This window comes from Eumetopias jubatus, unplaced genomic scaffold (genome assembly GCF_037043125.1).
Source record: "Eumetopias jubatus isolate StellerSeaLion01/CBP00866 unplaced genomic scaffold, mEumJub1_p1.0 scaffold_16, whole genome shotgun sequence".
Lineage (NCBI taxonomy): Eukaryota > Metazoa > Chordata > Mammalia > Carnivora > Otariidae > Eumetopias > Eumetopias jubatus.
The window spans coordinates 80,398,055-80,413,713 of NW_028274822.1; the positions used below are offsets into that span (position 1 = coordinate 80,398,055).

The following is a 15,659-nucleotide window of genomic DNA, read 5'->3' on the forward strand; positions in this document are numbered from 1 at the left end:
ATATATAAACATATTTGCATACAAACACACAGATATCTCTATTTACTTATCTATATTGAAAACCAGGAATTCCACCCCAACACCTCCTATTCCAGTCCAGCTCCAGGGGGTTCATCTGGATAGCCCTTTTCCATGCCTGTAACTCCCTTCACCAATAGTGAGAAACTGGCTTCCATTATCCTTAATATATTTACCTGCTCAATCTCCCTGGATGTTGCCAACCTCCTACCCCCGCCAGGCCACTCCACTCAGACTCCCTCCTCCACCTGTCCCTGGCCCCACAGGGTTGCCTTCCTACTCCACTGTAGCTTGCCTAATGACTTTTTGACTGAAATGGCAGACAGGCAAGCACATCTTGCTTTTAAAACAAAAATACGTTCCACAAATATATTTACTTCTGCTTTAACAGAGCCCTAGGGTTTTGTATAGAATAAATGCTACAATCAAAATTGCAAGTATTAAAAGGGAAATTAAATTCTTGCACTTAAAATTTGATTTATCAGCCTCAAAAAAAATTTCATGTGTGGATTTCATTAGGTACATTTAAGAATGTGGACAATTTATTTCTCTAGTCCAAACTATCCCCCAACAAAGATACCCTGTGCTATTTATTGTTCCTTTCCATTTTTAACCTCAACCGTAATAACACAGGACAGCTACTTTGAATTTATGCATCATGCTCTATATTATTAAAAATCAGTTTTCAGAAAAACCACCCCAATAAACAAGATTAACACCAAATCTCATACTATAAATTTAATGTGCCACTTTCTGCATGAGAAAAATCATTTCAAGTTATTTTCACTAGTAACTTCAAAAATTTATAGCACTTGTAGAAATTGAGAACTTCCCTCCCCAGTGTTTCTTAAATCTGAGAGCTTTCAGACCTCTATAAAAAGTCATCTGTGGACCCCTCAGCATGAAAAACAATCACAAGGCATGTAGGTGATCACTTGGTGCCAACAGCCTGTGAACACAAAATGCAAATACAAATACTGAGATCATGCAGCATGGTTTAGTTACAAAGTCAAAGGATTCAGTTTTTTTAGATTACTATAAAAATACAGATAAAAAAAAACTTTCTTAGAGATCTCAGCTCCTGCTCAAGACTCTCTCTCTAGACTCCCATTTGAGGAACACTGTCCTAATACTTAGTTACAATGCATCTTCGGTCCAAAGCATACATAAGCAAGTGTGAAATATAATTTTGAACTCTTCTCACTGAAAAATGGAAAAACTTTAAAAAGTTTTTATTCAAAAACTTCCATCATGTAAGCATAGTCCCCATGGCTTGTCTATGAAGCACAGTCTAACGCTCTAGACCATGCCAAATGGCAGTCAACTTTAAAGTTCAATTCCTCAAATCCTTCAATAACAGAAGAACCTGAACTTCGCATTTCAGTGTTTAATTCCACTCTGAACACCTTTAATACGTGAGCATTCCTACTGTTCATCGTTCATGTTTATAAAGGTATCCTATCTTTTACAAGGACTCTACCTGGTATTTTGGGGTTATCAGAAAGTTGTTTCATTTTGTTTTGTCAAATACCTGAGTAAGTCCCCTAGACTTAAGGGTAGGCAAAGGTTTCAAGCAAAAACTGGTTGTTGAAACTTTTAAGAGAACAATGACCAGAAAAGGCCCAAATAAATAAATAAATAAATAAATAAATAAATAAATAAATCCTATCCACAACCCACATTCAGTTGTCTTAGCCATCTCCCAAGCAATGCTTTAGCACGTTAAAGCTCCACTTCTAAAACTTCTATCTTGATTGGGGGGTGAGGATTATTGTTTATTGCGTAGTATTACATTCAAAGGTTTTATTACATTCCAATGTCACCATTATACAAAGAAGAGACATAAGCAAAACTATCAAAGAACTGATTTTTTTCCTTAAAACTATAAAGTTTTAAAAGCACCTACTCTGCATCATAGCTGTCTAACTAAAACATGGTCCTACTGTTCTCTGCTAAAAAGAAGCCTGGAGAGACCCACTCCCATCCTTTGTTACCAAGCCAGTAAACGAGGAATCGCCATCACTCGGGTCCAGGACGGGCCCAGCCCCGGACAATGGAGCATGTGTGTGTTCAGACAATTGCTCTGGGAGTGCTGCAGAAGTGGATAAGCCACTTTGCCTTGCTTGATGGCAGCAGAGAGAGATGACTGTTGGCTACCCCATCTAGGCTTCCACATGCTAATATGCACTGGGTCTGGTCTCTCCTCTCCACTTGGGGGGACAAACGAGAACTTCTTTGCACCTAAGAAGTGTGTAATCTCATTTCTCACCAAACAGTGAGTTTTCAAGGCAAACTCTGTGAACGGGGAGTGGGTTTCGAGTACAGCGCCTTCCCTAATGCTGTGGCTCAGGGCCAGAGGCAGGCAGGCATGGAGCAGATGGAGTCCTGGCAAGGTCTCCACTGTCCCTGCATTAGCAGCATCTGCTCATTACTCAGAACCTTCGCCTGCTTTATCTAATGCTCCAGGAAAAGCATTTTGATTTGATTCATTTCGGTACGGTAACGTGCAACACAATTAGTGGTCAAATCAAACTGGAGGACGGCCAGTGCTGACAATCGGAAACAAGGCAGAAGAAATATGAGGCCAGTGGGTTGGAATTCAAAAAATCACAACTGTGGATCACCTTGCCAAATCTCAACACCCCAGGTGGGTGTACAGTGTTCCTACAGGGCGAGGAGCTAAAAAGGATGTGGGGACGACTGACTTTCTCTCAAAGCAGCTTCCATCCCCCTTCCGGACCCGACTCCTTCTGTGGAGAATATGTGTGTGTAGGCCACCAAAGGGGCCTCAGTGACTACAGAGCTTCCCTTCGGCACAGCTAGGGAGCTGAAGTTCATTTTTATCATCATCTTCTCTCCTGTTGGGCATAGTCGTGAATTTTATACAGCAGACCCCACAAGGTCCATTTCCTTTTTGCCATGTTTTGCCTAAGAAGTGCCCGTTTGCTGCTCCTCAAAAGGAATATAAAACTGTGCATTTGAGGTTTTCAATCTGTCTTTGCCTCAGAAGTAGCTACTCATAGATATGTTGGTATAAATATCACAGCATCAATCTGTTAAAAATGAAGTGAGACCAAAGACAATGCCACCTGAGGTCTGGGAGAAAAATGAAAAGCTGTCATGTATCCCAGAAATAGTAAAGCCCCAATCAGACTGGTAAAACAAGCTCAGAGTGAGAAGAGAAGTAAAAATGCAAGAGTTCTCACCGAAGACACAATCCTAATCCCCAAATGAATTTGAGACCAAAGATTTCAACATAAACGATGTAAGTACTATAGATTTAACCTTAGCTTGGAGTAGGGGAGATCCCCTTAAGCCTGCTGTGCAACCCAGAAAGACAACACCAACGTGATGGTATAAACGTAAGCAACTAGACGAAGCATAACATCCAGAAACAGACCTACGTGCTAAGAAGATCTCACATCTGAAAACTTATAAAAGCAGCACCTTGAACCAGTGAGGTAGGGAGTGATGTGCTTTTAATAAGAGATGCTGGAAAAATTGTTCTCAGATTCGTATTTTATACTGTCGCAGGATAAACTCTATATTGGTCAAGATTCAAGTGTGAAAAATAAGCCATAGCTTATTAGAAGAAAGAAGTATGAGTAGCAGGCAGGTACAAATATGAAAACAATTCTTAGGCTAAGAGAAACATAAATTGAAACTACATTTGGATACCATTTCTAATCTATCAAATTGACAAGTACCTGGAAGTCTGAAACATAGTCTGCTGGCAAATCTGTGAGGAAATGGGCATACCTACACATCTTGCTGGTGAGAGTGCAAAATTGTATAACCCCATCTGCATTTATCCTTGGATTCATAAATTTTAGAGGAAACTACCATTCCTGTACTCACATGAAATGTCTCATAGGTAAGGTTTTTTTGCTACATTGTGATAGCAGAAGGTCTGAAACACAACTATTCCTCAGTAAGGGGCTGTGTAAATGAACCACAGTCCTTGTACACATGGAATACTATGCAGGTATGGGAGGGGCGGGGGAAGGAGGCTGTTTTTCTATATACGGACATGGACAAGCTTTCCCAAGACAGATCATTAAGTGAAAAGAGACAACGTGTGGAATAATATAAAGTAATATGCTTTCATTTAAGAAAAAGAGGGGGAGAATACGAATATTCATATTTACAACACAGAAATACTGAAAGGATAGGGGCGCCTGGGTGGCTCAGTGAGTTAAGCATCTGCCTTTGGCTCAGGTCATGATCCTGGAGTCCCATGATCAAGCCCCATGTCTGGCTCCTTACTCGGTGGGGAGTCTGCTTCTCCCTCTCCTTTTGCCCCTCCCCCCGCTTCTTCTCTGTCTCTCACTCACTCTCAAAAGTAAAATAAATAAAATCTTAAAAAAAAATACTGGAAGGATAGACAGAGAACTAAAATATATGGTTGCTTTAGAATGGAGTGGACAAAAATGGGTAAAAGCAAGACTTCTCAGGGCACCTGGATGGCTCAGTCAGTTAAGCATCTGCCTTTGGCTCAGGTCATGATCCCAGGGTCCTGGGATCGAGCCCCATGTCGGGCTCCCTGCTCAGCGGGGAGTCTGTTTCTCCCTCTGCCTCTCCCCCTGCTTGTGCTCTTTGTCAAATAAATAAAATCTTTAATAAAAAAAAAAAAAACAAGACTTCTCAATGTGTAACCGTTTCTATGAATCTGACCTTACATCCCTAAAAATGTAGTATTTAGTCAAAAACATTAAATTATAAAATAAAACCCACTCAATTATGGATTAAAAAGTTAAAATTATACACATCTACAACTACCATCTAGAAAAACGAACCATAAACAAAGTCCACTGAAGAATAACTAACCAACTGAAAAAACATTTAAAATAGGTATGGCAAGGGCTATTTCCCTTTCCAATCAGAAAAGACAACCCAGAGAAAAATGAGAACAGACAGGAACAAGCAATTTGCAGAGAAATAGAAAAAAAAATATGAAAAGGTGTTCACCTATCCATATAAAGAAAGGCAAACAAAGACAACAGTGAAGTGCCATTTCCACCTATCAGATCAGTGTGAGGAAGCCACCACTTTCATACACATGGTGGTGCGACCATTCACTGGGAGAACCTTTGTGGAGGGCGATTTGGTAATGTTTATCAAAACATAAAGCATGTGTAGCCTCCAACCCAGTAATGACTAGTAATTTACCCCATAGCTCTAGTTGCACAAGTCCATCATGGTATTTGAGGAACTGTTTTTAATAACAAAAATAAGCCATCCAAGTGTGCATCAAGGGCTCTAATAAATTATAAGTACAACCACATCGTGCCATAGTACTGAGGCTCAAAAAGAATCAGGTTTACCTATAAGGGCTAATACAGAAAGATACCAAGATGTGTCATTGTGTTAAAAACAAAACGGGCAAGGTGCAGAGAAGTACATAGCGTAGGACCCGTGTATAAGACATGCAAGGGGAGGGACAGAGGCAGGGGGCAAGGGAGAAGCACTTCAGCTTCCTTTTGGATATGTTTTCTTTTATATTTTATTTTTTTTTTTGCTCTGTTTGAATGTTAACTATATTTTTTTAAATCAAGTTTTAAAAATACATTTTGGCCATTATTTACCAACTATTTGCCAAAGAAGGTAGTTTCTCTCTCCCATCTACACGGTTTCCCAATGTTTCTGTGCAAGAGGGAGGAGGGGAACAAACACTTCTGGCCAATGATGGGAAACCGGCAGCACACGAGCCCATCTCCTCAAGATGGGTCTTCAAGCTCCCAAGATAGGAGGCATGGGGTTGCCGATCAATCAGGCGCACAATCTCTGCCAGCATCTGTGTTTAGCAGCACATAAAGCATGCACTCTGACCCCGGTGTGGCCTGGGACACACAGTCACACTTCTGGATTCACTACTGGACTCACAACTCAACCTCAAGCAAACCACCTCGCTGGTCTTTCTGGGCTCCAGGTTCACCATCTGAAGAAGAATGTGTGTGTGCACAGGTATGTGTGTGGCCGGGGGAGACTAGCAGAGGGTGTGGGATTCTAATTGTACTACAACATTTGCATACTCATTTTTTAGAGAAACTCACTGGCAATTTGGAAAGTAGCTAACACACTCAAGCCGATCTTATGTTATCTACCCCAGAGCTCAACAAACATACAGGAAATACTATATACTGCAGAAAGAGCTTAGCTGAATTTCTAGAGGCTGAAAAGAAAATCTACCAAGGAGCTCTACTAATGTCAAACTGAAAGAACAGAGTTCATGTTGTTAAAGTAGTACATTGAAAATATTTTCAAGACTTCAGCTCTACTTTTTGAGTGACATATAGATATAAAATTGCCCATTAGCTACTTACTACAGTTTTGTCCCTTTGAACCAACCATGGATTCTGTGGTTGTTCCACTGACTCCAAAGATTTGCAACAGTGCCATGACATGAAGACTAACATTCCAAAATATTTCGCGGTCCGACTCAGCAAGTGAGGAAACAAAGCTTTTGGGGATTCCAACGTCACAACATAATGGAACTTAGGAGCATAGGATATCATAGCCATCAAAATTATGATTCCTATTAGCTACAAACTGACAGGTGTTTCATGACTTAGGTAAATATAATTTTAGATTTCTCTCACCTAGTTCCCTAAGTCCATGGTTGCTCATACACAAAAAGAATTCTATCAATCCCAGAGAGACAACAGAGGACCATAAATTATCTTGTATGGTATGTAAGTGCCGGGAAAAGGTAGGCACTGACTTTTATTTTTCTATTTCCATATTTGTCAACAGATTATCCCTCTGTCCCCCCTTTACCCTGTTCCCTTTGGACTGAGGAGAAACTAAAGGAAAAGTAGGCCAAGTATATTTAATATTTTATACCAAACAAGCTATTTGCTTAAGATGGCTTGGCCAGCCTCGTGTCTAGCACTGAAACCCAGCCCGCCAGTTCCAGGAGGAATTAAACCCCAGTCTTACTGGGTTCTGTGCTCCATCGCCTACTAATGCATGGAGGGGTTATTGGCCAACTTCTCCACATAAAGGCAAGAGTGAGGCTATGTGTGTGACCATGTGTGTGTGCCCACGTGTATGTATGGAGGGATTACGGGGGGGTGGGGAGCCGGCCACAGCTGCTTAATTTTTGTAAAGCTTTTTTTTTCCTTAATAGGGAGGAGGGTTGCAGTTACTTACCATCCTCATAAGCGGCTACCGCCAGCGAGCTGTTTATCCTCACAAAGGAGACATATGGCTGCATTCCAGGCTCGTCCTCCTCATACTCTGATTCCAGGAAAGGGGCTGTGTAGTCCCAGGTGCGGGTGTCCCACACCCTCACGTCCCCTGATGTATATCTGGAAAAGAAGGGCACACTTGGTTCCAAACGGGGACTGGAGAGCAGGGCCATGGTAGAGAAAACAGGGAGAGCCTTAAAACAACAGAGAAATAAGATTTGGGGAAACACTCCTGTAATGCCGTTTAGATGAGTAATTCCAAAAGGAGAAAATGTCACCGAGATGACAGAAGGCTGGGAACATGGTTCATGCTCTCACAGGGCACAATGGTGACAATTCAAATGAGAACGCTGTACTACAACCCGGGATACCAAGATCTCTCTTACGCTAGCATAACCAATCTACTACCTTGCGTTCTCCCAGCAAAGGGATCACTAGCAGAAATCTGTAGAAGCCACCGTATTTACACACATACACTAAAGACAGACCGAGAGGAATGCTAAGGACTAATGGTCTTACAGGCACGAGCTTTCTAATGCCTCATCCATGCATCAGATTTGACTGATTAAAGTCCCTGAAGACTAATTGATTTGCTGAAACAATTAAGTCTTGCCTTTAGCAGCCAGACAATGCTGCCTTCTCATGAAAAGCTCTTGCCGAAATGCATGACACTCCCTGGTTTTGCCCACTTAGATTATCGGAGCACTCACTCTCTCCTATTACTACTGCCACTCCAACAAATGACTCTCTCCATCAAAGCCAAGGCAGGGCCAGAACCTGCTCAGACATCAGGCCTCTCAGACACCAGGATAATGGAATGACCAGATGATGAGGTGATGTGCTGCCTGCCATTGAGGTATTTATGCTAAGTTCCTTACATCTGCTACAGAGAATTTGGTTCAACATGTAAATCAACTAACCATGGGGAGGCGTGTTAGAAATGCTTTAAGAGTCTAATGATGTACCCCACAAAGACAGGCACACAATTTTAAGCAGGTTCACAGTCTTGAGGCCCTAGCCATTGTTCCTTCAGGGTTTCTTGGATCCCACACTAAAACTATAAAGACTCAAGATAATCTCTGAAATGTATTCAACTACTGAAATCTATCACATGATACATCTATGAAGTAGAGATCAATTTCTCACGTGAGATTCCTTAATAGAGAAATTAAGAGGGAACCCTGGGTGGCTCAGTTAAGCATCTGCCTTTGGCTCAGGTCCTGAACCCGGGGTCCTGGGATTGAGCCCCACATTGGGTTCCGTGCTCAGCGGGGAGCCTGCTTCTCCCTCTGCCCACCCCTTGCTCATGCGCACGCTCTCAAATAAAATTTTTAAAAATATATACCTGTATCCAAAAAAAAAAAAAAAAAGAAACTAAGAACATTCTGATAAAGGAGTGTTTCATTTACTGAATGTAGCAGTAATTCCCTCAAATTATTGACAGTAAATACATTATGTGATTCAAAGGTGATTTTGTCACACAAATTCCTTCACTTGGAGAATTCGGCTCTCCCCTTGCAAGACAATGCCTGGGGAGTGTGCGTGTGGTGTAAAGAGCCAGTAAGAGAGACATGCTTTCTAAAATTGGACTGAAGTAACTCTGCACGACCACTGATGCCCCAGTAAATGGGAACGCTCGCTCCACGAGTGTCGTTAAGCCTGGCGATGCACGAAGCAAGGGTGGATATTGATATCACCGTGGCCAAAACACGGCCACTGGTTCCCAGGTCCTCCGGGCAGCATTCCAGATCACCCTTCTTAATGAGGAACACTATACGAGAACACAGACTCCGCCAAATCTACCAGGCTCACCTTGACACCCTAGAAAACAACTCAGACATTCCCTGGAGTAAGGCCACTTGCTTAGCTACAGAGACACTGAACAGAGATAACATGTTTGAATGTCTAGACTGTGCATGATTAGATTCTTAAATTCTATGTGAAAGGAAGGAGCCATTTCAAAAAAAAAAAAAGGTGAGAGGGATGGTGACACCATCAGAAATACAGAGACGAGGAGTGAAAGACACAGAAAGCAAGTGTAGGGGTCTGAGAACTCTGGGACTTGGAAACGTATTTCCTTTCCTTTGATGACCAGTATAGCAGCTGCACATGCTCTCGCAAGGCCCTTTGTGCACCCCATCAGGGGCCCCCATGGCCAGCAGAGGGGTACAGAGGAGAGCATTTCAGGAGCCCAAGCTCCAGCCCCAAAGCCCCTTTACAGAGTTCCGAGGCAAAACCACAAAACCAGACCTGACGAAGTGCTGCACCCCACACAGCAGGGAGTGGTGAGATCCAAGCTGCCACTCGCTCTCATCCCCGGCAGGCTCCCGCAGAGAAGAGCGCTCTGTTAATGTCCACCAGAGCCTCCCAGGGCTTCTCCGGCACAGAAAGAGTGGCCCTCGCCCTGAGATGCCGAGTGTCTAGGTGAAGCCCAGGTTCTCCCCTGAAGGCTTCAGTTCACCACACACCGGCCCACTGCTGCATTCCCTCCTTTCCTCGGTGACGCATCAGTCCTAGTCCCTGGTGCAAAACTGAGCGGCTTCTCCGCATCCCTCACCCCGGCCCGGCCCGGCCCCACTGACCTCTGTGTCCCGCTGGCCACGTCCTCTCTGTTTCCTTCCCCAGGGAGGCTGCCCCAGTCCAAACCCCTCAGCACCTCAGGGCCCCTTAGTCCTAAGCCTCCCCGCCCACCATCAGCCCTGCACAAGCCGAGCCCTCAAAAGTACCTGACGACACGAATAATCATTCTTCCTTCCTCCCTTCCCCTTCACACTGGACCATGTCCCCTTGTGATCTAGCCTACACTTTTCTCACAGCAACTGTGTGTGTGTGTGTGTGTGTGTGTGTGTGTGTGTTCAGCTCCCCAAGAACCTATAAGCTTCTAAGGTCAGGGGTTGGGTCTTGCTCACAGCTATGAGCCCAACAACTAGAAGTTCTGAGTCAGACCGGAACAGCACTTAACACTTAGAAAGCCCCCTAGCTACTCAAGCCTTAACATCTTATTGATGACATTTTAATTACTAGGCCTAGCACAGAGATCCCTCCACAAACTAGCTTCTGCCCCTCTCCCCAGTCTCATTTTCTGTTCTTCCTAAGCATGAACCTGTCTCTGTATAAGTCTATCATTCCTGGCTTCCATATACTCTTGCTTCTGCATCTTTGCTCATGTTATCCACCTTTCTGGAATACTTTCCCTCCTGACAACCCAGCCCAGTGGATCCCAACATTGGCTGCACATGAGAATCACCTGGGATGCTTTCCAAACTCCTGATGCCCAAAGCACGCCCAGGCCACTGAAATCTGACTCTGGGAGTGGAACCAGGCATCAGTGTTTCCAATGTTTAGGCAAGACTGAGAACCACTGACCTAGCCCAAGCCTACCAACTGCTCAATGTTAAGCACAGACCCTCTTCCTCCATGAAGCCTTCTCTGGCTCAACTACCACTGTAACTGAAGAAATGGCGTTCGTTACATTCCACATCTCCACTTGGCTGTCAAGTCCCCAAGAAGGCCATATCTCAATGCTGTATCTCCATCACAGCGCCTGACATGTAGCTAATATATATAATACACCAATGACTGGAAAGGGGTGTCCACAAGTAACAACCTGACTGGTTTGAGTGGCGCCTTTTACTTCTACTGCCCACCTTCCACTGCTGTGATCAGTGAAACGCTCCGAACACACACATCGAGAGGTGTTAAACTCCTTATATTTACTTCCAAACTGATTAAAATATCTATAAAAGCACAGGATAAGCTAAATTATTTTGGTAAAGAAGAACACTTTCAAAGATATCCATTTAAATTAACTCCCATGGCCAAAGAGCAGAAGAGTATAATGCAAATGACTCAGGAGGCAAAATATAAAAGACTCCATGTCTCCTTTTGGAGGGGAACAGAGAATACATACCATTTCAGCAGGTACCATGTGATGACTCAGCGCCAGGCTCTAGAATCTAACGCAAGTGAGAGCAGCCAGAATAATGGAGCTCAGACCCCGTGCTAATGAACTCGTGCTAAAGAAACAGATATTTGCATGAGGGTAAAACAATGGTTGGAGCAGAGGGAACTGGACCAAACCCTAAATGCGATCTAAAAGTGCTTAACATTGGCCAGGAGAAGCAAGAACAGATATTGAAGGGAGGTAGGAAGAAAAAACTGATTCTCCTCCAGAGCTCCAGATGTCTTTATCGCTGCCTAATGACAATTACACTCAACCAATTAAGGCACCACTATGACAGTTGCATTGTCGGTAAGCCTGTGGACCCCAATATTGATGGCTCTCTAATTAGTGTCTGTGCAAAGTACAACTGCAACTAATATGTTAGCTGATTTAAGAGCACTAAAGAAAAACTAAAGGAGAAAGAAGCCTTTTCCAAATGAGTGAGGATGTCCCAGTCCAGGGTACGGACCAGTGAAACTGTATGCTTTCCCAATCTTTTTTACGCTTGGCAGTTACCTCCAAATAAATAGGTCAGAGACCACAGCTGATTTTTTGTTGAAAGAATGGGAATAGAGCCTCTCAAGCTTGGCACGCCAGAGCAATTGCCAATTTACAATGATTTACCACCAAAGAGCTTCCATTAACTAATAAGTTTCCACTAAACAGACTACTCATTTGGACTAAGAGACCCGAAGAAAAAGAAATGTCGTACAGCTAAAAACAAAATAAAACAAAACAACCCCCACCTTTAACCTTTCTTGTGGGGGACCTGAGCTTATTTGCTAAAAACATTTCTTTCCCCCCCAAGGCTCTTCATGACAACCTCGGGGGTTGTTTTAAGAATGCTGTAAGTAAGGTTAAGTGACTTACCCAGGGTCACCAAAAACCATTTTAGTGGCACAGCTGGGATCAAAACAGGTCCCCAGGCTTTCCTCAAACTGCTGCTTAGCCAACAAGCCAGGCTGCCTCCACAGATGACAGTGTCTTTAAACAAATACGGCTTTTAAGGACCATCCCCATTTAAGTGCAACATAAGGAGTTTATCATTTTCAGTACTGTGACTCAGGCATGCAGGACACAGCCTGTGAACCTAACCCATCAATTCTACTACTATCGCTACCTAGAAGGCAAGAAGCCAACAAAAAAGGCTCAATACACTGGCAAGGAGTGTGAGGCCGGGCAGATGCAACGGTGTGTCCCACACACACTTCCCAGGTGACGTGGGAGGACATACAGGATGGCTGATACAACTTCAGCCTTTACAGAGCCATATTCATACAACCATCCCCAAACAAAATCACAATTCTCTTCTGATCAAGTACTCACAGGAGCCAAAAGGAGTCTCGTTATGAGGCCTCAGGCCCGGACTAGCAAATAGTTTGTGTGTCAAATCCAGTACATCGATCATGGCTGCCTATAGCCCTGTGTTGAGAAGGATTCTGAAGCTGTATTCCAGCAGCTTACCAGAAAAATAAATGCTGGGCTGGATTACTAACACCCACCCTTGGTTTGGGACTGAGGAGTGGCAGCATGTAAGCGAGTTATTTGTATCCCTGCCCCATACAAAACTCTACCTAGCCAGCTCCTCATCATCCTTCCAGACTCAGCTGAGAAGTCACTTTCCAGGAGAACCCAGCCCGACTGAGTCTGTACCAGGTGCCCTTCCCTAGGGTCTTACGGTGGATGCCTTGCTCTCCCCGACCCTAGCGTCTCCAACGTTGTTCTGTCACCACCGGGGCTTGTACCTCTTGGCTGCCTGGGAGCAAGGGAGGGGTCTGCAGTATTCGTCTGTGCTTAGTAAATGTTCAGTGAATTAATTTTACTAACTTAAACTCAGAGGACAGAACTGGTTTAAAGCCTATCAAGCAAGTAGGCAGAGGTCCCTAAAAATGCAGCACCTACATTTCAAGAACCATTTTTGCCCTTACCATGCAGAGGCTTTAAGAACTATTCACATGCTCCGTACTTTATTTAGTAATAACCAAAGAATACGAATCAATGAAATCAAGAGTATTTACTGTTTTCTATGAAACATGACTGCGCTGTATTATGCAATTAACAAAATGAACTCAACCCCACAGTGCAGTCTTTCCGTGGAAAAGCACTACTACAAGACATCAAGTGCAGCTTAAGACGCAGCGATTGAAAACTAATGAACATCTTAATGGACCTTACGAGATACATGCACTACACACTTAAAACTGTTTTCCATACATCTTGGTTAATCACAATCAATAGAGTCAGAGTCAATGACGGTTATGCAGAGTTACTGTAGCTGTGGCCCTTCCCATTATTCCTTGGAGAACCAGAGATGGATAAATGCAGCCATGAGTTCACAGTATTTATTAAGGAGATTCTGGAGCTCCTTCATTAAGGATATAATAAATGTAATGCTCTCCTGCAGTCTCTTATCAATATCTTACCTCAGACTTATTTACCAGAAGAGCATGTATACCTCACAGCAGAAAATAAATAAATTCAGAAGTATTTTTAAAAAGTGGTCCCTAACGGGTAATGATCGAATCCCTTACAGCAAACAGTCCAATGTCATAATGAGCAGCAGCACAAAATCTATATATACCTAGGCTGAAGAAAAACTGTGAAGAGAAAAAGTTCTTTAAGAAGGAGAAAGATAGAAATCCAAGATGGCGGCCAGCAGGAGGCTGATGAAGGAGCTTGAAGAAATCCGCAAATGTGGAATGAAAAACTTCCATAACATCCAGGTTGATGAAGCTAATTTATTGACTTGGCAAGGGCTTATTGTTCTTGACAACCCTCCATATGATAAGGGGGCCTTCAGAATCGAAATCAACTTTCCAGCACAGTACCCATTCAAACCACCGAAGACCACATTTAAAACAAAGATCTATCACCCGAACATCGATGAAAAGGGGCAGGTCTGTCTGCCAGTAATTAGTGCTGAAAACTGGAAGCCAGCAACCAAAACTGACCAAGTAATCCAGTCCCTCAAAGCACTGGTGAACGACTCCCAGCCCGAGCACCCACTTCGGGCTGACCTAGCTGAAGAATACTCTAAGGACCGTAAAAAATTCTGTAAGAATGCTGAAGAGTTTACAAAGAAATACGGGGAGAAGCGACCTGTGGACTAAACTCTGCCGTGACCAATTCCAGCGAGTGTGAGCGGACACCCCACAAAGCAGGACTCTGTGGAAAACTGACACGTGGGGCTGCCTGGCGTTTGCTTGTGGCAGTTACTAACTTTCTACAGTTTTCTTAATCAAAAGCGGTCTAGGTAACCTGTAAAGAAAGGATTAAAAATTTAAGATGTTCTAAAAAAAAAAAAAAAAAAAAAGGAGAAAGATAGCAAGCATGTCCTTACTAAGTGAGGTGACCATTGTCTAACACAATGTTATCACGGGTCTCTATTTACAAAGCAGGTTATCTTAAGAGTCTCAAAGCAATCCACAGGTATTACCCATTTTTTATACATTCCCCTGAAACTAGCCAAGTATTAAACCCCATCCTTGTCATCTTTTGCTCCTGGGTAGAATATATTTTAAAATTCGGGGCAAATATACACAATTTCAGAGCAAAGCCTTATTGTGGCATGGTACATGGTCAACGAAAAGGCACATTTTTAAGTACTGGGAAAAAGTGGAGGGGGAAAAAAAACAGCTAAAAGCAGGGTATTTCAAGTTACCTTAAACGCAGGACTGTGTTTGAACCATTATTTTCCTACAGTTCTTAATCACAAATGAGAAAATTCCACTGGAAGTGCAAAGTGAACCAGAGATTCAGACATTAGATTTTACAGGTATATAAACTGGAAACTCAAAGCTTTGCTTCCAGCCTACAGAAGACTGGGTTGTGTGGACAGACAGAGCTAATAAAGATAAAAAGCCAGAACAACAGCCAGAAGTCACTTGGCTGCTAGAAGGAGGTGTCGGCACTTCTGTCACCTGACTACTTGGCACAACTGCCCCAAAGGGAACACAGGAGGATGAAAGTGCAGGAGACCAAATGGGACAATGACATTTTAAGGGAAAGTAGAGAGCTAATATTTTGCAACATTACATGGTAATTTTCCCTCCAACCATTCTTGGCAGAGGAGAAACACTGATACACGGTCACAGTTCCTTCTAACAAAGGTGGAAACTGGACCCTAAAAAGGCAACATCACAGCAGCAGAAAGCGAGGTAGAAACACATTTAGGAGTGGTGAGAAAAACCTCGACACAAAGAGGGTGCTTGATATTTTTTTTACACCAAAAGGGGAGGAAATGGTCTCTCTAATGAGAGAAGTATGCTCTCTTATGCAAACTGAAATGCTTCAGACTTACGAATCTTAAGTAACAGTAAGGAGGGAGTTTACTGCAAAACACCAGCATACTCCTGGGCATCTGCTAAAAGCTTCTGGTGAGCTAATAGCTTAACGGTTAGCAGAGCTGGCACCAGGCCTCCAGTGAGCCCCAGCTTGACTTTCTCCCACAAGTTTTACCTGAGACACTCTCCTTCACTAGGTGGCAGCAAAGCAAACATACTTCTGGC

At 43.2% G+C, this 15,659-nt stretch overlaps 1 protein-coding gene and 1 pseudogene across 1 annotated transcript in view; one reads left to right on the plus strand and one right to left on the minus strand.

The window, feature by feature from the left end:
- FBXW8 (F-box and WD repeat domain containing 8) overlaps positions 1-15,659 on the minus strand; it is a 121,105-nt gene that overhangs the window by 64,247 nt on the left and 41,199 nt on the right. Inside the window, exon 5 of the mRNA XM_028116507.2 lies at positions 7,171-7,328. Within this exon, the coding sequence (XP_027972308.1) occupies positions 7,171-7,328 (158 nt within the window). The remainder of the gene's footprint in view (positions 1-7,170; positions 7,329-15,659) is intronic.
- LOC114219078 (ubiquitin-conjugating enzyme E2 L3 pseudogene) lies at positions 13,797-14,264 on the plus strand (annotated as a pseudogene).